At 44.6% G+C, this 25,951-nt stretch overlaps 2 protein-coding genes and 1 long non-coding RNA gene across 3 annotated transcripts; 2 read left to right on the top strand and 1 right to left on the bottom strand.

Annotated features, from left to right (window-relative positions):
- Positions 1 to 1,175: 1,175 nt before the first annotated feature.
- LOC146179530 (ribonuclease H1-like) lies at positions 1,176 to 18,576 on the bottom strand. Its single transcript, XM_084579181.1, has 9 exons — positions 18,344 to 18,576; positions 16,056 to 16,180; positions 14,503 to 14,565; positions 14,367 to 14,420; positions 13,454 to 13,565; positions 13,187 to 13,241; positions 6,630 to 6,714; positions 2,984 to 3,108; positions 1,176 to 1,317 (listed from the first exon to the last, which is right to left on the bottom strand). Exons 1-9 carry the CDS (start codon positions 18,448 to 18,450, stop codon positions 1,225 to 1,227), a joined length of 819 nt encoding a protein of 272 aa, XP_084435307.1. The 5' UTR covers positions 18,451 to 18,576; the 3' UTR covers positions 1,176 to 1,224.
- Positions 3,056 to 6,172, top strand: LOC146179531 (uncharacterized). Its single transcript, XR_014700735.1, has 4 exons — positions 3,056 to 3,158; positions 4,399 to 4,679; positions 5,119 to 5,167; positions 5,619 to 6,172. It is a non-coding gene; the product is annotated as an uncharacterized LOC146179531 (long non-coding RNA).
- A 1,647-nt stretch (positions 18,577 to 20,223) lies between the features above and the next one.
- Gp93 (heat shock protein 90 Gp93) lies at positions 20,224 to 25,761 on the top strand. The gene is made up of 7 exons (XM_084579179.1): positions 20,224 to 20,388; positions 20,625 to 20,730; positions 20,828 to 20,969; positions 21,041 to 21,157; positions 22,349 to 24,187; positions 24,293 to 24,397; positions 25,594 to 25,761. Exons 1-7 carry the CDS (start codon positions 20,343 to 20,345, stop codon positions 25,615 to 25,617), a joined length of 2,379 nt encoding a protein of 792 aa, XP_084435305.1. The 5' UTR covers positions 20,224 to 20,342; the 3' UTR covers positions 25,618 to 25,761.
- Positions 25,762 to 25,951: the final 190 nt, after the last annotated feature.

The following is a 25,951-nucleotide window of genomic DNA, read 5'->3' as shown; positions in this document are numbered from 1 at the left end:
ATATTGCGACTATAAATTGCAAAAAGAGAGAAACAGCATGTCAGTGCGAGATTTATCGAATATAAGAGATGACTCTTTCTCCTATTGGCTTAGTTTTGAGCAGCACAAATACCAATATTTCGCATTTAATAGGCAAACTTTGAAAGAAAAAAATGATATGAAAATATTTATGGTTGTGCAATCACTTAAGAAAGTTTTTAGTGGCATTTCGGGAAACGGAAACCTTTTATTGGCGACGTCTGCTTTTGCGTCTTCGCTACTCTGGCTTTTGCGGTCTATTGTACGCACCTTGAGATGATGACGAAAAAGAAACATCGCAGTCACGCCACTCCATGCACCCGAGAAAAACCGACTCATCAAGTAGCACACCGGCCCATGATTCTTAGGGCGCCCATGGTGGTTGCAGTGCAGCTCCCTCAGTTTTCCCTCTAGTTAGTGTAAGAAACTCTATGCACAGTGCAAAGCTTCTATTAGCAGTTACATCTTTGGCCAATAACAATAGTAGGGGCTAGTATGATGCATTTATTAACGCAAATAAACAGTGCCTACACTGCATCTTGCCACTCTTACTTGGTGAACCCCTGTGAGGCTGTCTGTACTGTAGGCCCTGTTCATCCACTGCACCGTATGGCATTGACAATTGCCACAGCACCCATTCACTGAATGACCATTGTGCTACGCCTAACTCCAACCTTAACTTGACTGCTCAGTTTAGTGATCCAGAAATGGGGTGCTTATTACTTGATGCTAGCTTCTGCTTTTCAAGTGAACAATGTGCCGGTCATTCATTATTTGGGAACCCCAATGCATGCTTGTAGTAACCGTGATGAAAGATCAACATCTGGCCTAGCAATCATTGCTGTTCAGAAGTAGCAATGAAACAAAGCCAATGCCCAGTAGGATACAACCTTAATAGCAGTTTGTATAATTGGTAGTAGAGGCTATATATAGTCCGTGGTAGCTTACCAACAAACCAAGAGGCGTCATAGTTGTTGAACTTGTAATTTTGTGTAAAGATTAGATTAGCTGGTCTAGGTCATAGGAACAGCTTTAACAAACTACTTTTCGTGGTTCGGAAATTGTGCATGGCAGTCAGTCTGCCTTATTTAGGTTTTTATGGATTTCAGGAAAGCATCCACTTCGACACTGTCTGCGTGCACAAAAATGCAGTGACACTAGAAAGTCGAATCACATTTAATTATTAGAAAGGGAAAGCAGCCAAGGTCATCCAGGTGGCAGCGGCAGGTCCAGTGCAGCCACTGCCAGACGGTCGGCCTGTTCATTGCCTGGCACACCGCTGTGGCCTCGAACATGCACCTGCACAGCCGAATGGCATTGCAATGTTATAGTACAACAACCCGAAATACTAGATGTACGACTAGACTTTTCAAAACATGTGCCGCCCTCTGGAGGGTGTGGGAAAATTTGTCCGCTAGATGGAAAACTTGTTCACAATGCGCATGAACATTGGATGTGCGATCCACTTGCCAAGTTGTGGATCTGTGCTTGCGGCTGTCACCATCCGTCACATGCACGCATTGCCGACACTGACTGTACATGAAGTACGAGCTGGCGGTCTCTTTCTAACATCCTCGATTTTGAACCAGTCAAACGGGAGGGGGCAGAGTGGGAGAGAATGCCTGTTTACTGAGTAGTAGTGTTATAAAGGTGATTTAGAGTACCAGGTGGTGCAAAAGTAAAAGAAAACGTAAAGTAGGTACTAGTGTGATGCATTTTTAGGCAGAAAGATGCAGGATGTCTCCTTAATTCTATTGCTAAAATAGTTGCGATTTTCCATCAACAAGTGGCATTTCAAGAGTGCTACAGAGTAAAAATTGCTTGAACGGCACAGAGTTCTGGTGAATGAAACCAGATTCTAGCACAACGCCTTGACATCAGTTCACGAAATTTGAGCAAGGTGTTTGCCTATGCTTGCTTTCGTAGGCCACTTGCGTTTGTACACCAGTTCAGAGCTACCCAATTTCGAAAATGCAGCTGCAGCAACTGCAAAGCCAAAGGCTTTGCTTGGCTGCAGCATGGGCATATTGTTACTTGCTAAAACCAATTAATAGCATGCACAAACTTTTGTTACTATTACTCCAAGGGCTCCAAGATGCTGATAATTAAACTAAACTACAGCTGTTCTGGGCTGTCTTCAGCCACAATTACAAAGTATCGCAGGAATTGTATTACTTTGCTATATGCCAAAACAACTGCGCAGCTCCATTACTATGACAGTGGAGCTGAATGCACGCTCTGATCACTGCCTCATCTTTCGCTTCCTACAGCCAGCAGCACTGATGGATGGCGCCATCTGTCATCCTTTTTGGTAGCTTACTAGGGCAAGACAATGCATAACGACATATGCTGAGAAGTGAAGATGTTGGATAATATACTTCTTGTGGATGTTATGCAGCGCTCTGCCGTTTTGCTGTCTGCTGAACGAGTGGTGGGAACTGCTATCTTGGCAGAAACAGCAACATACTCTCCAGCTGAACACTCCTGTTCACCTGACTCCATGGCAACAACTACGAACTCGAGTGACTCATCTACCACTGATGCTTTCGTTCTGTTACATCCCCAGCCTCAACTGAAGGAAAAGGAAAAACGAAACACACAAAGCAGCAGAAGGCCACATTGTTGAGCGAAGATGCATGCCCAAAGTGCTGAACAATGGTAACCTACTAGTATCAGCTGATGCTGAGTGATGAAATATGGGCGACGTGCTTTGTGGTGCGACAGGCATACTCCTATGGCAACGTTTTCAGCTGAATGAGTGTTGTTCAGCCATCTAATGTTGCAGTGAACTTATATTCCACAGACCACTGATTGAACTGTGTCAGACTAAGAACTTCATCTAGTGTGCTTCCGACAGTCCCAAGGAAGAGAGAACTTTGAAGTCACATCTTAGTTTCATTCATTGCTCCTTGACAGTTGGAGCAGCAGAAGTTAGAGAGTGGCAATGAACGCCCGGTGCACTGACCCATTTAACACGGAGTCCTTCTGCTGCCTTGAGTAATTCCAAGAAGTCCTCCTTGTTCTTAACAGCCTGGCCATCAGACAGCCTCCAGCCTTTCTTGATCCAGCCGTCCATCCACTTGGTCACACCTGGGTGAGAGGGATGGAGCATCAGCACTGTCAAAAACCACCTTTAATAAGTGAGTACTCATTTATCAGCACGTACACAAGCACACGAAGTAATCAGTAATCACCCCTTTGTTTGCAATTTACTCCGCCCTTACAGATTCACCTGAACATATCGCAATCCAAATCATTAACATTTTCAAGTTATTCAATTTCGTCTTGCCTTGCCACCTTATAACTGCCCCAGACAGGCAGTGGTTCTGGGTTCGATCCCCAAACAAAAAATTAGGTGCTCAAGGTTTGCCTTAAAGGCCCACTGTCCACCCTTCGGTCAAAAATATTTTCTTCCCCAGTGACTGTGAGACTTCGCCCCCAGAACGCAAGGCCGCAAAATGTTTTTGAAAAGAGTAACTAATAACGCAGTTATAGCCACCGCAATCACCTGATTCTGTCGTGTTTCTCTACTCCCATTCCCTCGCAAAGGTTTTTTCACTCTCCTGCCCAGTCGTCTAACCTCCGCAAGACAAATTCCCCTTCCTCCTCCACGTTTGACGGGAGGCGGGGCATGACACTCCGCGTGCGCGAAAGGGATAAAAAAAAATAACAAAAATACAGGCGAGGGAGAGCGCGCCGCTGGAATCAGTCCGACTGTGGCGAGGTAAAAGCGCGCAGCGAGCGGTAGACACCCATCTTTCACCCTCAGACAGCGAGACGGACCAATGGACGCCGTTTTCGACTAAGACGTCATAGCTGCGACTCGACGGGCCAGCGCAGGGAACGGGGAAGCTGGCTTCCCGAAGGAGAACATGAGAGAGCTTTGATTTGTATTTTTGTTGCTTTGCGGCGCGCGTGTCACTGTAGCATTTTGCACAGACTATCTCCGGTACCTGATCGAAACACTGGGCTCCTTTGCTTAAAAGGTCCTTCCCTAGACAGTGGCCCTTTAAGGCTGTTTCACATGGTGCAATGCGCACAACAAAATACAGCCCGGTCGCACTGCCGTTACAACGGCAATCGCAGCAGTCCATTTCACATGCTTGAAAGTGCACTGCGATTTTGAAAATAAATGCCAAACATAGCAATGCCTTTAATTTATTTTCATGATATTGTTTTGTTAAAATATAACACAATTTATGCGAGAAAAAATTTTTCAAATTCTTACTTTTGCATTTAACTGCGAGCAGTAGTGTGGTTTTCGAGCGTCTGTTTAGAGTGGGCACAAGGTCCAATGCACTATGGTGACCTTGGTGGCCGTATCATATCAGCTTACTCAAAATGGAGACCTTGAATGACTCTATGCTCATTCTCTTCGAGGTGCTCTACCTTTGCGAAAAGAAGAGGTACTTGGTTGAAGAAGCGAGTCGCATGGTGTTGATCAGGCGGGAAGCTAAGACGACACCCAGCTCTGACCGGCTGGTGGCTGCAACAATCGGTGCCTTATCTCGCTGTTGGAGCATTATTCCCTTCTGAGGAATAGGAAGGGGTTAACGAATGCACCCAGCCTGAGGCAGTGATGAATGCGGCCAATTTGGCGGAACCAGAGGAGTCCGAGTTTTACACGGTGCAGAGTTCATGCTGTGGAAACCATTTTGCAGGTATTCCTGTTTTGCTTGTGTTTTCATACTGCAGCTGCTGTTTACTGATGCCCATGCTAATGTCTGGGGGCTCTGCATACCTTGAAAAGTAGTTAAGAATAACACCCGGGAGGTTTGGTGAACTACACTCACTCATCAAGAAGCCTATTATGAGCCTTCATGTTGTGTGGGAGACAATACAATCATGAGCAAGGCTTGTAATAATGCTCAGGTATGTACGCTAAACTATGCCAAACCTCTAAATGTTTGCACGTTCTATGTCTTCTCTCCTTCACGCTGATTCTCCTCAAACTTTGCTTTTCATTTTATGTCACCCATGTCTCATTCAGGATTTTTTTTTTTTTACTTGATTTCTCTTAACAATGGAGCAAATGAAATATGCATTCAAGCTAATAAGCTACAGTGAGAACCTCACAAATATCAAATAATTTCTTTCTAGGTATTTGGCATCCGTTATGTTCATGCAAGATGTTTCAATGGAGTACCGGGTAAGGAATCTCGACAGTGTCCTCTATACTACATTTAGCATGCTACCTGCTCTGGAGCACTTTATGACCTCTGCACCTCGAGGTATATATTCTGTGCATCTATTTATTTATGCACATGTACAGACAGTGTCCTCTATACTACATTTAGCATGCTACCTGCTCTGGAGCACTTTATGACCTCTGCACCTCGAGGTATATATTCTGTGCATCTATTTATTTATGCACATGTACAGCTAGGTTTCTTTGTCATTTGTATATATCAGTGTTAGCAAAGTTCACTAACTTAATATCAGTCAAAGTATTTTACTGACGCAAACTGAGAGTTTCTTCATAGAGAATACATACTGGACAAGGTGTTGCACCAAACCAGAAGTGTTTAAAAGAGCAGGAAAGACAATGCTGCAATGAAAACTGTGTAGCTGACAACTGAACACTGTCTGCATTTCTGAAGGATGAAACTGTTGAGCTTCGCCCAGACTTCCTCTGGCCTTATTCTGGCAGGCGCCAAAATGAAGAGAAAAGAACCTTCAATTACCGGCTACGCTGAGCAAGGTGAAGATGGCGGCCAGCACCCTCAACTTAAGAAAAGAAAAAGGTAGTCATGTAAATTTTATTGTTTCCTATTCACTTTTCAGGAGGTGTGTGAAAAACACCTTTATAACAATGGCATTGAGGTTCTGCATCTTTCACCATACCATAAATCTCCTGCCACACAACGTAGACTATACTGTCATGGCCTGTTGAGTCCTCCACAATTTTCTGGATGATGCTATGTGACGAAGGGTCAAGTAATAGCACAAATAGATTGGGCCCGATAGACCTTCAGCCACCAACTGGACAACAGCTACAGCCAATCAGCTGCGGACATGCAGGACTTATTTTATACCTACTTTGGCAGTGCTGCCCGTGCTGTCTTTATAGGCTCATGAGTATGCCTCTGCAGAAAGTGTCACATACATGAATAAACGTTAAACATCTAATGTCAGACTCTGCCAAATCATTGAACAGGTGCTAAAGAATCGGTAAGCGGTCAGCCACAGCTCAGTAAAGATTGTGCAAAAGACTCAACAACCACCGCGCTACAAAGGTTTTCGTCTCATCTCACTTTAGTGGTCCAAAGTGCCCTTTCGAATTTTTTGTGTGGCTACCAGGAGTGCTAACTTATATATAACAGCGTAACACTGTTTAGATTCTGCTCGGCTGTTAGCTACAGAGCAGCCAAGGAGTTCCTCAAGTCGTTACATGCCACTGCCTCGAGCGGGAAATTCCAGGCAGTCTCAAACCTTTACTTCAACCTATTGTTGCTTCTGTTGCATCCACCTTCCCGAGGCTATCGCCACAGAAATTCTTTCCAGATGTGTAAGGTATCGCAATCACTCTGGATGGACATCAACTCTTGTGGGAGTAAACTGGCCAGGCCTGGTCATCTCTCCTTTCCCTCTCACTGTTTCTTCTCACTTACTGTTGATAAGAAAGGAACTGTCTGTGTAGATGGTCACATGGCGCCCACCGACACTGCGGGCCTGCTGCAAGGCACGGACAGCAGCCTGAAATACCAAGAGCCAGCATCAACACGCCATCCTAGAACTGACCCTTGCACTCAGAGGCCACACTCGAACAGTCCGCAAATAACACAAGGTTTGTCGACAAGAGCTTACGAGACATACTTTTCCAGTTAAATGAATGAATGAGTTTATTGAGAAAAGAATGGGAAAGGGCAAAAACATTTAGAGGTCACTGCAGAAACTGCATTGGGAGAATGTGAAAGCATTACTGCTGCTGCAACATATTTGTAATTTTTACTTCCTTTTGAACTTTTTAGTGTGTTTATTTCTATTTTAGTTTACATTTTATTTCTTTATTTTTAATTTTCATATCTATGCTATTTACTTATATTTGCACTTTTATTTTATTATTTTTTTTTTTAAATTTACCACTACCGTTAATTATCATCATCACTAATACCCGTGTCACTCGAGCAAGCAAAAACTCTTTCACCTAAGCGGTCTTTTAGCGAGTTGAAAGGCTTGTATTCAAAAGGAGTTGCATAGCAGACAACCGGTGCTGGCAATCTCCTTTTATCGTTTCCTACCGAGGACGCTATCGAAAGCGTGGCGCCAGACCTTGAAACAACCACTCAGAATAAACTGACGTTTCGCCACATATATGTAAATCATATACATGTGTTATTACACGCTGTTTATAGTAAATTTAGCTACAGTATGTTCACAAGCGTTAATTTAAAAAAGATGGCGTGCATTTGCATTGCAGGTTAGCATGATCCCGTGATATCTTCGTACTGCTTCCGAAAGTGCTGTAGAAAAAGTACGTTACTGTGCCAAGTTAACCTTCTGCGAAGCATTAAACTCTTTTTTTACAATATGTAAACGCAACACAAAATGCACTTTTGCTTCCTTTATTTATTAAAAGATAATCACTGATGTCCACTCTGGAGGCTACGCATTTCCAGCCGTAAAAGAGATCGGCAATCTTCGCTTTCGGAAAAGAGCGCTTCTGGAAAGGCGATTGAACTCTGCCGTGTGCCTGAGGATGAAACTCTTTTTGGGGAGGTGTCTTTTTATTCAAATGCCTTTACAGTGCCCGTGTGACACGAATGTAATTGTTATTTATTTTTTTGCATAGCCTAGTAATATTTCCGCATTTAGCAATTGGTTTACAGGAAATGAAAGGCGCAGTATCTCACAGTATCTGTCGCACTTTCTTTGTGGAAACCTGAATCATCCTGGCTTCGCTTTTTGCGTCCATACTTTGCGTCCATGGCTTGGCCTCGCCAACATAGCTTTCGCAATAAAAAATCTGGATGTGTGTGTGTGTGGGGAGGGGTTAGGGGAAGTAAGCGACTTGCTCCCTCTGTTTTTATGTCACTCATATTACCAAGCAGCACTTTATATTACTAAGATACACTCACAAATCTTTGTCCAGGTCCCTGTTTATTTCATAAATAAACACTACACTACCAAAAACTCTGGGCATGTTTGCCCATGTGCATAAATTTTTGTGCTTCTCAAATTTTGGAAAACATACACATGCATCATGGGCAAAGGGCACCAGTAGTGTCCACAAACCCAGTCATGGCTGCCCAACTGATGGCTGCATCAAGAATCTGCAACCCAGTCTCTGAATGCAAGCTTGGACACTGCGGACAACTCCATCCAACTTGTGTTCCAAATAAGAATGAATATTGTGGCCTTTTTTAGCCATGTTGATGCCTGACCAGCTGCAACTGAAGGGGACCCATTTATTGCCAAAGAAACTGGATTTCAAAGCTGATCTACCACCATGTCTAGACAGAAAATGATCACGTGATCAATGTTTTCAAGTGAATGGTGGTTTAGCTTAACCTTCGTCCCTTTCCAGACCAAATAAATGCCTATTACTTCTTTTCTAACCTAGCTTCCAAGAGCTGTGCACAAGAAGACTGTTAACATTAACGAGACAGGGTTTATTCGAGAAATAAGAGAGAAGCCTTTGTTTTGCAAAAGGCATATAGTTATGATATTTATGACGGACATAGTGTGGCAGATCATTACGAAACAAGGCAAAAAAAATGGCACAGTGAACATCGCTCATTAATAAAACACTAATTCATTGCACCAGACATACTGAACAGTGGTAAGAGCCCTGTCCTTATGCTTTCAGATTATCCCTGTGCTGAATTTGCTATGTTCTTTCTTCATGTCCCTCTCGTGCAGCAGTTATGCTAACTGTACAGAAATCATAACCATCAGTCAGGACGTTCATTTTTAACTCCACTTCGTGTTAGCTGCCAGCGACCCTATTCATGCAACTTTGTAATCTCATCTCACCAGCCGGCTTTGAGGCGTCCGCAACATTTTTATTCTCTTGAAACCCACTATGTTACTCCCACAAAGCATTTGTTAACCACCTCTCATAGAACCTTTTAAGGCAAAAGTCTTTCTTGGCTCATGGTGAAAATCTCGCTGGCGCGAGATCTGTCCGCAAGTTTCTGTGAGATATGTTCTCTTTGTCTAGCGTTTCTGCCGTCTCCATGGCAATGTAGGGGGTGCAACGATGAGTGACGCCGTACTTCCAATCTCACACTTGCAGGGCGCTGCAACGAATGTGTACCAAGGAATTCCACGCGACAGGAGTGGCAGTGTACCGTCCAATGCCACACTTACAGGAGTACTGCAGCAAAAGCGTGTCGAGAAAGGAAATTTTCACTGTGCTCCAGCAGCAACGCTCAGCCTTTCGCAATTCTTCAATGCAGTTTCTGCAGTGCTTTGGGAAGTTTTTTTTTTTTTCATTTTGAGCCTGCCATGTTACTTCAACAAACTACCTTTAATCACATCACATATTTCACCCAAGGTCATTTTTTGTTACGTGCTCCTGCAAGGATAACACATCAAGTTCACTTTACCATCCACGTACATACTCAAATCAAAGCTCGTTCTAATGAACAGATAAAAGATAGCTATAACATTTTGCCAGAAATGTGCACAAGTGCACCGCAGTTTAGTCAGTACAGGGACAGCAATACAGATGCTTCATACTAGTAAAGCAACAGGGAGGCCTTTGCCAAAGTTTTAGCGCCATTTCGAAGGAGCTTGCATCAAATCCAGGAGCTACAAAAAAGTGAGCGTCAGCAAGGCTGGTTTCCCTGCACAGCACCACTAGCTAGGGTGGCTTCCCCGCATTACAGAAATGTGTGAAAAAAAAAAAGAAGAAAAAAACCTGGATGTTAAAGCCAAAGCTATCGCTTTTTTAACCACCTCATACCAATGACCCAAGCCCCTGTATTTCTCGTGATGCTTTCATCACAGGTGAGAGTTGCAAAAGCTAGCTGCTACCAACACTATAAGCCGTTGCACTTTCCATGGTGCACCAGTCACTTGTATAGTGTGGTGAAGCCTGCCACCTGCCATGTATGCGGGCAACAATTCGCGCTGGGGTGTTCTGACATTCGTTTAATGGCGAGTCGATTTCAGCATGTAAATCAGAAATTGCACATGACCGCTAAAAACATTTAGGTAAAATTCAGTAGAGCCAATGTCTTCTAATATCCATATTCGATAAATTGAGGATCAACCCATTTCTCAACGTTAACCCTGTCACTGCAAATGCGTGCTATGCTATCCCTGACTAGAATGGACACTGAACGAAATAGTTGCTCTATATCGACAGATTGCTGCGTACTAATGATAAAGATTCTACTAGCACTGAAAAAGTATAATCGGAGCTGCTTTCACAAGTTAGAGAGGGCAGTAAAAATGAAAAGGGTAGGGTTTTAACTTAATACCCCAGTCACACGGACAAGTCTAGAGACACTTTCATAAAATGCATTTACATAGGAAGAATGGCACCTTCAGTGCTCACTGTCACATGGCAAAATCAAGTGTGATTTTAAAATGGCTGCAGTGCCGATGGGGATGCTGTAGCCCTATGTAGAAATTAATTTCTTTGCATGAAAATACCTTAAAATTCGATTTTATTGCAAGCACAATTACCCCAAGCTAATATTCAGAGTTTATTTGTGCATCGAAGTACATGGTTTTGACTAAAAAAAGAAAGCATGCTATGACGCACGAGCATGTTAGCTTGACCGCGCTTTTCGCTAACGCACACGGTTATTGCTGTTTACATGCAAAACCGACCTCATTTATGCTATAGTTATGCTGCTACCAGCTTTCTGCGATAGTGCCACCCATGAGCGCCCGTGGCCAGCAGAGTGCGTGGTGCAAGTAGCACATGGCAAGTACTTGCACTTGGCGTGGTGCAAGTAGCGCTCCTCCATGGTCGTCGCTAGGTCTGTAGTATTTGTTTCGCATCGAATTATCAGCAGACGACGTTTTCGTATTGGCCAGCTTAATAGGATATATGGCTCACTCGTGGCACTGCTTTATTGTCAACCTTACTGTCTTTTGACAATAAGAGACAGGTGCCATCCAATACAACAACAACTTAGGAGCGGAGCTAGCGTATACATGTACAAGATAACAGGGTGAGCTGCGCGGCGACGGCGGCTATGAAGTTGTGAGCAGAAATTTGCTTGTATCGCAGCTATTACTCCTACTAGTGACTCTGTATGGGCCAACAATTCCTAAGAAGGATTTACTTTTGACACTGCTTTACTTCAGGACGTATTATTTGCGAGAAAACAAATTCTTGCACACTTTTTTGATGCCGGTGACAGCAGGGCCAGATGCGCCGTAAAGGTGCTGCCTCGGGCCGGCACTTGAGCGAAATGCTGCCGTGTCGGCCGACGGCTTTCTAGAGATTGAGTTACAATTAACTCCAACTCCATTGATGCCGCTTGAGATACCGCATTAAGACCGGAATACATGCGGCGTTTTTTTCCACGATTTTCGCGCGTCAAAAACTGCCGCGCCGACGCGACGCCCAGCTCGAGATACATGGAACGACGAAGTGGCGCGAGCGCCGCCGCGGATCCCTCGATGCGAAAGCAAATGCAGCAGCGAGCAGAAATAACCGCAGAGCGAGGTACGTGAGAGAAGCGACGCTGTCCCTTGTGGTAAAATCCCGAAAGTGCTCATTCTAATGCTACTGTGCTAAGTGTAGAAAGTGTACATAAGTGCGCAAGGATTTGGCTCGCTCGAATGAACGAAGATATTTCGGAATGCCCGCTCGGATACCAGCGGCACGGTTTTCTTTTTTATTTTTGCAAATTTCACTCCAGGGAGCAAACAAACACACAACGATCCGAAAGTAGGTCATATACTCACAAAAAAGCGACATTCCGTGCTTGATTAAGCGTTTATTTTTACGATAATCACATTTCTGCGGCCAAACTGCCCCATACCTCCTCAGCCATGGCGGCCATGTTGACAGCGGCCGCTCAAACCGGAAACGCCAGCTTTCCGCGCTCCTATTGGCTCGCGTCGACAGTAGTTTCCGGTTCGAGAGGACGCCGTGCCGCCCGCGCGTCAAATATCTGGCAGGGCCAGATCGGTGGCGGCGCGCTTTTTTTCTGACGTGGGGCGTCGAGTGCGCGCCGTCAGGTGTAAAACGCCGGTTTGACGCGGCAAAAACGCTCCATGTATTCCGGCCTTTAGTGCAGCAGCAGACAAACGCCTTTTCCTTGTGCAAGCTCTGAGAGTGAGGGTAACTATTCAAGTGTACGCATCGTTTTTAGTCAGTGACAACTTAAATCTAGTGCCTATTAAAATAAATGCTCACGAAATTACAGTACAAATTGCAACACATTGTAATTCTCGAAAAACATATATGTGGACGCCCTGCTGCCGAGGCTGCACACTTGCCTGCCGGACAAAGTGTAGCGAGTTCGCCAAACTCACTTCGCGCCAAGTTCGTTCATCAGCGAGTGTCATAGTTCATCGTGTGACACGATGCGAATAGCACTAAAGGCGAGTGTCACTCGTTGAAAGCGACACTAAACTTGCTCGTCTGACAGGGGTATAATTAAACTAAGTAAGATGTGCAAACGTTTCTGAGCACAGATGGAAGTTGATGGAGACGACAGCATGCAACACACAGCGCGAAAGTGCGCTTCGGTCTGCACAGCGGGCGATTGGCTATGGTGATAGATGGGGTATCTTGTACGTGCTTCCATGAGAAACTCCCGGGTTCAAATCCGCCCCATGGCAGAGTTGTGTGTGTGCAATTGCAGATACCGGTGTCACCGGCAGCAACTCATTTTGCAGATGAAGCGCACTGTGTTGACACTGCTACTGAGAGCAAGTCTGCTAGAATTATTTTTAATGGCTACACTGCCATTCAAACCACTTTTTTGTTTCTACAACGTATATGCCGTGTTTGCATGGGAAGGTGGGAAGACTTATAAATGCAATTTTCTCAGCAAAAAAAAATGTGCCTCTTACAGCTGAACCAATGTGAACAGGATGGAAAGAACCAGAGAACTGATTTGCACTCGGGTCAAAGACTGGATGAAGTTGTCCTCAGCTCTTCTGATTTCAAGCCTTTATGTTACCCACTATGCTGCAGGCCAAAAATAACACATCTGATCTTTTTAAAAAAAGGAGTGACGTGGCAACATACATGGATCTCTGCCCGGTTGTTTGTTTGCCGGCCCTGCAGCCTCTCGCTGACGTTCCTGCACACATAGCAACAGTTCATACCAGCGAAGCCCAGTCCCAGAGACAGCTCCTTACCCAAAACAGCGGCGCAACGAAGACAACACGAAGAGAGAAAAACACAACACAGGTTGTGTTTTTCTCTCTCCGTGTTGTCCTCATTGCACCGCTGTTCTGGGTATCATGCACCAACTAGCCTCACAAGCTGTTATTCTGAGATAAGACTCCTTACATTGGATGGTTGGGTCCCCAGTAGACTCCTATTGCTGCCTTTGGGGTCCCATTGACGCCGCCATTGTGGCTGCAGGCACCATCGGTGTACACGTGCAACATGTCACTTGGCTCTGAAAGAAATCCCCAGATTCCATTCAGAATGCACCGAAATAGGTTGCGCACCCTGAAGCTTGCATAGTCAGGCAAAAACTGGATACGCTTACCTCACAAGGACATAAGCAGTATGCCCGCTAGCTAAAAACCTAAAGTAGGCTAATGCAGCTAAAAATCTATTCAGTTTAGCTAATAATGCTTAGTTCCATAATTCCACATTTCACTTTGCAACTTCTCCACTAACAGTTGCTATTTCAGCCTAAAGTTAAATGTGCAAATTCTGGAAGAACCTACACCCAGCATCTATGCAAAACCGGTGTCACTGACTTATTATGTCGACAACCTCCCCACTCCAGATAAAAATAGGTATTACAACCAAGATTAGTGCATCTGCAATAATGACTCAGTGACTTGGGGCGCTCTGATTCCGCAAATGAGGTATTATTCCAGGCCATGATGGCTGCACTTCATAGCAGGCAATGTGTGCGGGTATGCGCTGATATAGTAGATATCAGACTATTTCTAGGCTGTACTGTTTTCCACAGCCAAGGGGTCAACCTCAGGGCAGATAAGCATTATTACTATTATACAAGGAGTGGCAAAAAAACCTTTCACAATGTGTTATGCATCTTCTTTTCAGTAACAGATGAAACTCAAAGGTACTCTATTCAAATGAAAATTAGAATGTCCTCAATGTGTTTCTATGAAAACCATATCATGCTGTTTTTTTTTGTTTGTAATTGTTGAATTTTTAATTTTTCTGTGGCTTTTGGATCATCCTGCGTTCGCAGCAGTCATTTAAGCATCCCAGCACTCACCATCAGGATCAGGGCAAAAGCGCTGTGCTCTCAGGTCTTCGGCAGGGTCAAAGCCTACAGGAAAGAAAGGAAACAAAATAAGCTCTGCCGGTGTGGGCACACGCAGAGCCCAGGTGGGGAGGAAAGAATGTCTCACCGTGCTTGCGTTTGCGTCCCTGCAGTGCCTTACCCACAGAGTGGCAGCTCACCCCAAAGCTGCCTGCACAGAGAATGGATAGCACCCTCGTTTAACCACATTTCACAGGGAAGCAAGTCATCCACCGCTCAGTCATAACTCTGCCTCATTTATAGATCAGTAATTATCCACACTAACTCAAAACTGCTGTTTCCTGTTTTGACTCTTTCCTTGTTATATTTCTCTCAATCTCCTAAAAATTTCTTAAGAAGGAAACATCCTCGAACAAAATATCAATATTCCCAATCCACGACTTGTAGCATAAGCTGAAGCTCCCTAAAAGAAAAAGAGGCAGCTTGGTCATTCTTGCATCTGTCAGAGGGAGGTGCGAGAAGTGGGCACTTCATATTTTGCTTGCTACTGCTGATGTCACAATGTGGATTTAGTCATAACGTGGTTTTTCTTGAGGTGAACCTCTAATAAGTGGTTTGCTGTGTTTATATGCAGGCCTAATACCAAACATTCACTAGCTTCAAATTTACAATAAACTGACTAATAAAAGACATTACTCTGGTCACACTGGAAAGGATTGCAGCAAAGCAATGAAAAAAGTAATTACTGGCTTAAACCAATCCGTGATCAGAAGCAGCTGCCAAAATCCAATCATTCACTGAATTGCACTCAAGGAATTTGCTCAAGACATCTGAATGGAATATGCCATAAGTGTCCACTTCCAGATACTCTCATGGTAAAGCGCTCTTCAAGAAACTCTTGTGGACGATGGTGCCCATTTCCCTTTGGGTAATCTTAAGACACTATGCTATCACTGTGGAGTTTCACTGTGGAGTTACACTGCTGTCACTATAGAGAGGACAGATAGCATGTGATATGTTCATATAGCAGGAGGAATTGCAAGGGTATGAAAACATGATAGGGGATGGCAGAGTGAGGAGGTAGGGAAAATGTGCACGGATATATTGACCACAAGTGACACTATAAAGCTTTAGGGAACAGCTGTGTCTTTTAGAAATCACAATCTGACTTATTATATTAATGAATTTAGGCAACACAGCTGAGAAAACATGTGAAATTTACTTATGTGTACAACATAGATACATTTCATGCCACTCCTGCAGGATTGGTTGCTTCTCATCATAGGCGAAACATGAGTGCACTTTGAACATTAATGTCAGGAACTTGAGAGAGGTCCACAAATGCTGTTTAAAGTCAGGTCACAAGGCACTGCAAGTTAAAAATTTTTGTACACCCACAACAAATGATGACATCCCTAAAAAAAAAAAAGAAAGAACAGTTAATCTGTGATTAAGCACTGGGAGGGACAATAGCCTTCACAGAAACAAACCGATTACTCTGCATTTTCGGCAACAGCTATGGTGAAGATGCACAGCAAGGTATGAATAAAGTTATGCATTCACTACTAGCAAACTTCAGGAAAGAAAAGGAGTGATTATGGCAACCCCAGGACTGCCTCTTTTGTTTCACACTTTCATGCAAGCTCACACACCTCTATGCTAAAAGCAGCACCATGAAACATGAAATGTGCTCTTTCTTACCTGAGCCACTCAGGGTCACCTCTCCATTTGGGTCGTTGTTGACAAAAGCCCAGGCTTCTTGCTCAGTGCTGAATTTTTTGTAAACCGGACGGGGGTAGCCTTTGACCTGGCTCTCACATTCTGGCCTGCAGACACCAGGGAGCAAATACCAGGAAGACTACTGTAACTGCTCAGATAAGAGTGATTAAGTTCTGACTGCATCAGCGGCAGAAAGAAGCCATTCACCACTAGGTAAATGCGCCCATGGTAACAAGGAAAGTAGAAAGACATAGAGAAGGATGGGTGTGGAGTGTGCAACGAGTAGATGTGTGATGCAGCTAGGTGCACTTCTTGTGCAGGGTTCTGGTAAAAACGTCCCCTCAGATAAAAAGTTCCTATTTCAAAAGTAAAAAAAAAATGTCTGTAGTTGCAACTGTATGTACTGCAAAGTCAAGCTTTCACATTGCCTGGTCTTACCAGGGCTGAATAGCATTCATTGTCGCCAACTTTTATTGTTTTTACCTTACATTTTTTTTGGTTAGCTTGAACCTTGTTTGTTTGTTTAAACCCTGCTGGTTTTTTTTTTTTTTTTTTTTTTTTTTTTTTTTTTTTTTTTTTTTTTTTTTTACGTTCTGTAGGTCTTTGTACTATAAGGCGTAGACTGAGCTTTCCCGTGGCAAGCCACAGTGGTGTATGCCACAGTGCTTCCACCCGTCAACTTGGAAGTTAGAAAACATGGAACTGATGTTGTGCGCTCGTAACAAAAAAAGTTAGAATGGTGGAAGGTAAAAGACTTGCGCAAAAAGTAGATGAAGAAAGAGACGTGCTTTTTGCGCAAGTCTTTTACCTTTTGCTAATATGAACCAACTCGCCCAGAAGAAAGTACTTATTGAATTTAGAATGGTGGCAGCGGAAGAAATGTGGTCGAGCACAAATGCGTCTCTGGGTTCTCTGTGCTTCAAGAACATCACTGTTTGAAGTGTTGGATTAGCCCTTTGCCACCTATGGACGTGCCCAGAGATGCAGACATCAAATGACAAGAGGTTGGACTGTCGGTTACAATGGAGGAAGACCAGCACATGTGGCTAATGGACGTTAAAAACTGCAGTTTGCTCCGGTTAATAGAAGACAATTGTTTACACGACTTACTTACTTGTTTACACAACTTATACACAACCTCATTCCATGCCACATGGCAGGTCTTCGAATAAAAAAGAAGAATAATTTTTCTTGCCACGATCCGAGCAGCACAGTCATGGTGTGATCTGGTACTCCAACAGCGGCCTTGCTTTTGCTTTGGTTGCAGGATATTACCGCTGATTTCGGTGGGCAGGAGCAGTGGCTCAAGGTGACCACGGTCAATGACCAGTTAAAGCTAGGCCTGCTTTTTCCCCCATCATCACTGAAAGTGCAGCAAGAATTCTATACTATCACCACCCAAAGGGTTGACCCTCGTCACCGGAAGATCTGCACAGGCATCCCAGTGATGCACTCTGTTGTGGGCGGTTCCGTAAGACAACCAGTGCTCCCAGCAGGTCACAATGTTAGCTGGGTTACTACACCTGCCTTTATTAAAGAGAGGTATTTCCCAGCTGTGCAGCTGGGAGCCAAGCAGTACATAACACTAGCCGGATGTCATGTCGTGGTGGGTTCTTTCACTATGCTTTCTCGCCAAACCAGTTCCAGTAAACATGTCTGGCGCCCAGAGGACCCATGTCCCAAACAATGTTTACATCTTAAAGAAAAAAAAAATCAATTTTTGGCGAAGTGAGTTCCAGACAGATTTACTCTATTTCTGCCTTGGGGGCGCTTTTTCCCTGGGGCCTCTTCCAGAGGGGCCTTTCCTTCCGGGGTCGTACCTACCTGCGACGTTTTTACCTGCACCCTCTTGTGCGTGGATAAGTAAGCATGTCCGTAGTGATACGGCAACAAAGGAAAAATGTACAGATTTGCAGAGGAAAGCTGTGCAGCTGAAGAAAAATTCCTGATTATGGAATTTCGAACAGCTCAACGGGCGTAATTTTGTTGTCGCGCTTACACATTTAACAGAAGCGTGAGACAGCGCATGCCGATTAGGGTGACAAAGGGCTTTCGGCCGATAACCGATAACACATAACAGCTGGGAACAGTGACAGTAGCGGTTGAGAAACGGGCAATGGATACGTGAGAAAGCAGCGTTGAGCCCGTTAACTTGTGTGCGAACTCGCGAACGCGTCCCCATAATTCAGAGTTGCGCGTTGCGGCCGAGACAAGGCGAGAGACGATTTGCGCAGGACACTGCCAAAGCTGAGCGTAGAGTCGCAGCTCACCATGTCAAGAAGACTCCTTTCTGGCGACCGTTGCGGACGGCATAGTAGAATTGGCCTTTTTTCGGCATCAAGTTGAGTGCCAAAGTAAGTAGACGTCTGAAAACCATACAAATTTTGTGCTATTGAGGTAAAATCTGCGTCACCTGCGCCCGTTTGTTATTTGTCAACAAACCAAGCCAAACGAGCGTCGGGGGCGCTTCCGTTCACTAAATCTCACCGCACGCCCAGCAAGCTATGTACTTTGGCGATTAAACGAATAAGCGTAAACTAATTCAAAATGTTAAAGCAACTGACACTATTTGTAGAATAATTCTAGACATTGTAACGAAATTTCTAAACTCTGATTGTTTCGCCCTCTCACAGAGAATAAAGGAGTTTAAGACCTCTTTGTTTCATGCACAAAAATAAAAATATCGTCTGCATTGTCAAGTTATGGTGAGTTTTAGCACACACCTAATGATGGTTACAACGATAGAAATGCGGAGTTTGCTCCCTCATGTGAATATAAAAATCACATTCGACTCATTATGGATCGATAAAGACGTTAATAGCAATTATAACGTGGAGTATGGCGAACCAATTTAGAGGAGAACAGCAACAACATACAACCGAAAGCCGGGGTGTAGCAGGGCTAGAGCTGCGCCACCATCAGCCAAATGTATCAGCAGGTACTTCGCAGTTTCTTCTACACTGTAGGACTGTAGCTTCATTGTGTGGGGCATTGGTAATCATGGAATCATTATTAATTATTTAAGGTGTCATGCAAGCGATAGCAGGTACTGTAAAAAGAACCATACATGACAGTGAATTCATTACACAACGATAAAATATGTGAACTACAGGATGCTTTATCTTATTTCAAATGCACGCTACTTCAAATTAAATTAAAAAATGTCCAAGAATGCTCCTCTCCGCGACCATGCGTGATATGGATATATCCTAATGAGGCACATTAATAATGTTTTTGTAGCCGTCTTTCTAATTTTACATCACCTAAGAATAAAGTGGTTTGGTTTCGTTTATGTGATTTAACGTCCAAGCGATACAGGCTATGATCGAGACGCCGTAGCGGACTCCGGATATTTCGATCAACTGGGGTTCTTAAGCGTGCATTGACATCGCACAACACACGGGCGCCTCGCTTTTCACCTGCATCGAAAAGCGGCCGCCGAGGCCGGGATTCGATCCCGCACCCTTCGGAACAGTACGTAGTCGAGCGCCATATACGCTTTAATAAATTGTGTGTATATATATATATATATATATATATATTGTTAGCATCTCTGTCTTTCGCTCTCCTTTACATGTCAGCTGCGCATATATCCTTATATTTTACTTACACCAACCATGATACGTATATTAGATCACTTAAATGAAATAGGTGCAAATGTCAGTAAATGTTGACCCCGTGCACATATACATCTGCGTAAAAGGGCATTGGTCTTACAAGAGATGCATTAAGTAGAGAAACATAAAACAGAAAAAAAAACGTGATAGCTAGTTCGTGTTTAGCGCGATGAACTTTCTCAAGCTGTGGATTTCCCTTCGTCGACAATTCAGCTATAGATTGCGAGCATGGGTGCATTATTACGGGTGACTACTATAAAGTGGTCATTTAAATTCACTCTGCAATGACACTTAAACAAACGAACGCCGGTGTTTTTCTGTACACGCCACGTCGAACGAGCGCCTAGATCGCACGTGGTGGTCGCGCAACAGAAACCGAACACAGAGGCACTGGGCAAGACCTCCAGTGCTATCGGGATCAGCGGACCAATGGCAGTGGGACAACACAGCTGGTGTCTAGTCCAAATCGGATTGGCCATCGTGACGCGCGTGTTGTGCTCTCATTGGCGGAGCACCTGACACTGGAAAGCTCGCCGGCCATTGCTCTGCTCCTGTCATTCACTTGCCGGCGTGCGTCGCGAATATTCTCGGTGAGCGAGTTCTTGCGGTCGTGTTCCGCACTCGTGGCTCTGTGCCGGTGAGGAGCAGTAGGATGCGAGCTCTACTACTGGGCATCGTTGTTGTGGCCCTGTTTGCGGGTAAGTTTCAACGCACTAACATTTGAATTTTTGGCTTGTCGCCGAGGCAGCAGTTAGCGTCTCTGCGTGTTCGTCCACGCAAACAGGTCGAGAAATCTGTGGTGTGCATCGTATTAAGTGGTCGTCGCCGGAAACTAATAGGAGGATCTTCTCATTGCGAAGACTCAGTGCGGGTGCTGACGTTCATTGTTCGACTTGCAAGTGTGGTGACGCTTTCGTCATTTTTTTGTTTTTAGGGCTTTCCTCGGCAGCAGAGGATGCAGAGTCCGTTACGCCGAAGGTGGAAGATGACCTGGGCGCAACCAGAGAAGGCTCAAGGACTGATGACCAAGTGGTGGAAAGGTAAGTCCAAATATGCCCCTATGCGTTCTATTGCCACCGTCTTCCGAGAAAAGTTGATGTGATTCAAAACTTGACACTACTTTTCCGACTTGCGCAGGGAAGAGGAGGCGATAAAATTGGACGGTCTGAACGTGGCCCAAATGAAGGAGATGCGCGAGAAAGCAGAGAAACACGCCTTCCAAGCGGAAGTCACTCGCATGATGAAGCTTATCATTAACTCCCTCTACCGAAACAAGGAGGTGAGTCAAAATTTCTTAAGTCTCCGTTTTCGATGTCCTAACATGCTTCCCTCCTTCCGTGAACGTTGCAGATCTTCTTGAGGGAGTTGATATCGAACGCCTCGGATGCCTTGGACAAGATCAGGTTGCTGTCACTCACCAATCCCGACGTACTGAATTCGAATCCGGAGCTGACGATACGCGTCAAGGTGAGTGTCGGTGCTTATGCTAATGCATGGGTGGTGGCTCCGTGCATCCTATAATTTTCGTCGATTCTGGCTTGCACGTTATTCCAAACTGGTTTTTAGTTCCTACCAAGCATTTGCCGCTCTGATGACGTGTAATAGAACACTGGGACCAGCAGCTTCATGTGGCAGCATATTAGCAGCGTTCAGCAACTGCGGCACGATATTTTGCACCTCATTGTTTCACCTGTTGGAAGATTGACAGCAGGTGGCCGTCGGGTTTCTTTGTCAGCGTTACTTAAGCGTCTATTGGCACGCTGCAGGCACAAGGAAACGCATTTATTTGCTGTTTTTGTTATTGTAGCTACAAAATTGGCTCTTTTAGTGTTGTTCCTCATGTTTTATTTTTGGGGGGCATTTTATTTAGCGTGTAAAATCTGCCGACCTTGTTTCGTTTAAATGGTAGAACTGCAGGCCTGAATCTGTCTTTGCTCTTTAGTTTGCAATCTTTTAAAAGTTTACGGGGTGACCTATTCTCATGTCACTTCTGTGATAAGTGTCTGTATGCTATGCCATGCCTAGGCTCCTTGACCCTGTCTTGACATTCTCTTAGTGATCTGCACTCGATGTCTGCTTCACTAGCATGAATTCATAAAAAAGAGAATTAATTTCCATTAGTTTCAGTTTAACTTTTTCTACTGAAAGACACTGTCTGTTTATATTTTGGTGCATATAAACGTTAGCCAGTTTTGATTTAAAGGCATGCTAGCAGAGTTCATGAATGCTGCCAGAAATGTGTACAACTTGCTACTCATTTGGCTTCAGCACGTGTTTTGTTGCTGAAGTTCATACTTCATGAAGCATCAGTTCTGAGACTATTTCATTGTTTGCATTTGAGCATGCATCATACTTAGCTGGAGAGTTCATGTTGTGACTACGAGCATTAGGAGCTAGTAGGGAAAATGTTGCTGTTTCTGGCACATTTGTAACTGTCTTCAATAATAGCCCAGTATCCCCCTCCAGTATCAACCCATATTTTTTTACCATGGAAAATATTGGAAAAAGCTTGTGGTTTGACATTTGGCCCTGTGGTTGCAATAGTTTTCAAGATTTTGAAATTATGGATATTCTGGTATTAGTTCTTTGTTTTTATCAATTGGCCCCTATGATGTAGCAAAGTCTATTGACAAAAGCCTGCTTTGTGTTGTCTTGCAGAGTGACAAGGAAAATGGCCTGCTGCACATTACAGACACAGGCATTGGCATGACAAAATCGGACCTGGTCAACAACTTAGGCACCATAGCAAAATCTGGTACGGCAGAATTTTTGCAGAAGGTTGCAGAGACTGCTGATGCACCCAAGGAGCTGAATGACCTTATTGGCCAGTTTGGTGTGGGTTTCTACTCTGCATTCCTGGTTGCTGACCGTGTCATTGTGACAAGCAAGAACAATGAGGATGAGCAGTACGTGTGGGAATCTGACTCTGGCGAGTTCACAGTGGTCAAGGATCCCCGAGGCAACACTCTTGGCCGTGGCACCCAGGTTACGCTGCAGTTGAAAGAGGAGGCCCGTGACTTCTTAGAACTGGACACTCTGAAGAAGCTGATTGAGAAGTACTCTCAGTTCATCAACTTCAACATCTACCTATGGACGTCTAAGACTGAGACAGTGGAGGAGCCTGTGGAAGAGCGCAAGCTTGAAGACACTGAGGGCAAGGAAGAGAAGGATGAGGACAAGGTTGAGGAGGAAGAGGATGATGAGCCCAAGACTAAGAAGGTTGAGAAGACCACGTGGGACTGGGAGCTGATAAACAGTGCCAAGCCAATCTGGACACGTAAGCCAGCAGAAATCGAAGATAGTGAATATGAAGAGTTCTATAAAGCAATCACCAAGGACAGCAAGGCACCACTGGCAAAGACCCACTTCATCGCAGAGGGAGAGCTGACCTTCAAGGCACTTCTGTACATCCCGACACAGCAACCAACGGAGTCATTCAACCGGTATGGGGGCAAGGTGGACCATATCAAGCTTTACGTACGGAGAGTCTTCATTACTGACGACTTCCAAGACATGATGCCCAGCTACCTGAGCTTTATCCGTGGTGTTGTTGATTCAGACGACCTGCCACTTAATGTTAGCCGAGAAACACTGCAGCAGCACAAGTTGCTCAAGGTCATCAAGAAGAAGCTGGTGCGCAAGGCCTTGGACATGATGAAGCGTATCCCTGCTGAACAGTATGAGCAGTTCTGGAAGGAGTACTCGACCAATCTGAAGCTGGGCATCATAGAAGACACGACAAACCGAACCCGCCTGGCCAAGCTGGTGCGTTTCCACTCGTCAAATGGCGATGGCCTGACTTCCCTGTCGGAGTATGTCTCTCGCATGAAAGATGGTCAGCAGATAATCTACTACATGGCTGGGGCGTCCCTTGACGAAGTGAAGCGGTCTCCTTTTGTGGAGCGTCTGTTGAAGAAGGGCTATGAAGTGCTTTTCCTAGTGGAGCCTGTGGATGAGTACTCCATTTCGTCATTGACAGAGTTTGAAGGAAAGAAGTTCCAGAACGTTGCCAAGGAGGGCCTGAAGGTGGACGAGGGAACCCGGGCACGTGAGCGACATGATGCTCTTGTGCGCCAGTTCGAGCCACTCACGAAATGGTTGGAGGATGATGTGTTCAAGGGACGTATTCTTAAGGCCATGGTGTCCGAGCGACTTGCCACTTCACCCTGTGCCCTGGTGGCCAACCAGTTTGGCTGGACAGGCAACATGGAGCGATTGGCACGAAGCAACGCTCATGCCAAGTCTCATGATACAATGCGTGACTACTACCTGAGTCAGAAGAAAAACATGGAGCTGAACCCAAGGCATCCACTCATCAAGGAGCTGTTGCGGCGAGTCAAGGATGACAAGTCTGACCCGCATGCACGTAACATGGCGGAGTTGGTGTATGAGACTGCAACTCTTAGGTCGGGCTTCCTGCTTGAGGACACTCTTGCTTTTGCTGAACGAGTGGAGACACTGATGAGGAAGACGCTAGGTCTGCCAGAGGACCAAGGGGTGAGTTACTGCTTCCCGTAGTCAGATTTTGGTCGTAACTTGCTGGAGAACATTTGCCTTTCCAGTAATAATTTCCTTTGACTGAGCATGTATGGCTTCTTTCAGGTGGATGAAGAGCAAGATGAAGACGCATTTGAGGGCATTCCCATTGATCTCGGCAAGAAGGATGAAGGAGGTGAAGACTCAAAGCCAGAAGAGGAGGAAGAGCCGGTATGTACAATGTGAATGGGTGTTTATGGTGAGGGGTGTGTCACCCTGTCGCATCTGAAGGTCATTCTCTCTGCAGTGAGTCTTTTTGTTGCCACTGCAGCTACCTAAGTATTGGCACTGTCTTTCTTCTGATGCGAAAAGTTAATCATAACTGGGTAAGGACCCTGGAAGCAATGCACAGACTGGTCGGATGGCCAGTGTGGAAGCGGTACATTGGAACCCACCTTTTTCGTCTTTTTTTTTTTTCTCACTGAATGATTTTAATGTCAAAGTACTTTCAAGGGGGTGAAAGCTTGTGTAAAATTGCTGAATGCATACTATTACAGAACTTAATCTTCAGGATTTGCATTGGCCTATTCACATCTCTGGCACCTGTTGAGGTGGGGTGCTCCTTTTGTGGATGTTCACTTGCCTCCCTCTCATGTTAGGCAGTGCTAGCTGGTTGAAATTTATCAAACTTTCACTGCAGCTGGTCTCCTGACCTTCAGTGATACTGTAGCTAGTAAAAACTTAAACATAATTGATGAACAGTGATGGCAGTGAATCTGTGGCAGTGATAGCAACACATGCTCAGCACACATAGAACAGATTCTCCACAGCATCACTCAGTTTAAAGCTGGTAAAATTTTGACAAATCTTGGACGTTGCTTACTACAGTGTTGAATAGTGAGTAGAATTTGCACATGGCTGTAAATTGCTTGTAGGTACATTGTTTGTTACTAACTGGAGGCACATTCGGGCAGCTTTAAGCATAATCAAACATTACAAAGCTCTGCGGTGAAGCCTCTGATTGGTCCCCTAAGCACACAGCTTTGGCTCACTTACTTGTTGCATGGTTTTGCTCTTATTTTTCAAACATAGCATTCATGCTCTCTGAATGGGTTAAGTATGGTTGTGCCATATGCCCGGGCATATTGTGCATGTTATTGTGCAGTTTCCCAAACTATATCTGACAGTTAACAGTATTTTACTGCAGCCATCCAAATGTGCATGTGAAAGTATAATTTTCAGTTTCTTCGTCACCGATATATCGGCTTGCCATCAAAACCACATCGGCTGACACTGTTTTTATTCATGAGATGTCTGGATGGGCCTTGCTGAATATCGTGCAAGGTGGCCATAGGAACTATTAGTCTATCTCAAATATCTGATGATGGCCAGGAGCGTTTAATTTTGCACATTGCATTGTCTTGCAGAGGGATGAGCATGAAGAACTTTGAGGCAACCAGGGACAAGTTTTCACCTACAGGTCACCACCAGTTACCAGTCATGTCATCATCACCCCTGTATATTTATGCTGGTTTCTTGCCAGTGTCCTTTATTTCTGTTCTGTGAAATAAAAACCTTTGTTTGTGTTTTCAAAATTGGTCTCCTACTTTGTGCAGCGTCCGCGAACTTGCTGCTTCTTCCTGCTTTCGCTGGCAGGGGTTGGTAGCTTAAAAATCCTCGAAGTTAATTTGATGGCGTCGATAGACAGTGGTAATTTGGAATGTGCTGGGAGATCGCCTCTTTTCTAGAAGAGGCGATAGCTGGGAACGCTTTGGGAGATAAAAA

The sequence above is a fragment of the Amblyomma maculatum genome, chromosome 9 (assembly GCF_055883805.1).
Source record: "Amblyomma maculatum isolate TAMU_Amacu chromosome 9, ASM5588380v1, whole genome shotgun sequence".
Classification (NCBI taxonomy): Eukaryota; Metazoa; Arthropoda; class Arachnida; order Ixodida; family Ixodidae; genus Amblyomma; species Amblyomma maculatum.
The sequence above is the reverse complement of the archived record's forward strand: the minus strand, read 5'-3'. Positions and strand labels throughout refer to the sequence as shown.

Excerpts from the sequence above, each read along its gene's own strand:
- LOC146179530 (XM_084579181.1), bottom strand. The coding sequence starts at position 18,450 with ATGGTTTTCAGACGTCTACTTACTTTGGCACTCAACTTGATGCCGAAA. Across the intron at positions 14,566-16,055 it reads GGTGACCCTGAGTGGCTCAG|GCAGCTTTGGGGTGAGCTGC; the intron begins GTAAGAAAGAGC and ends TTCTCTGTGCAG. Across the intron at positions 13,242-13,453 it reads TGGGGACCCAACCATCCAAT|GAACGTCAGCGAGAGGCTGC; the intron begins GTAAGGAGTCTT and ends CTATGTGTGCAG.
- Gp93 (XM_084579179.1), top strand. The coding sequence starts at position 20,343 with ATGCGAGCTCTACTACTGGGCATCGTTGTTGTGGCCCTGTTTGCGG. Across the intron at positions 20,389-20,624 it reads TGTTGTGGCCCTGTTTGCGG|GGCTTTCCTCGGCAGCAGAG; the intron begins GTAAGTTTCAAC and ends TTTTGTTTTTAG. Across the intron at positions 20,731-20,827 it reads GATGACCAAGTGGTGGAAAG|GGAAGAGGAGGCGATAAAAT; the intron begins GTAAGTCCAAAT and ends CGACTTGCGCAG.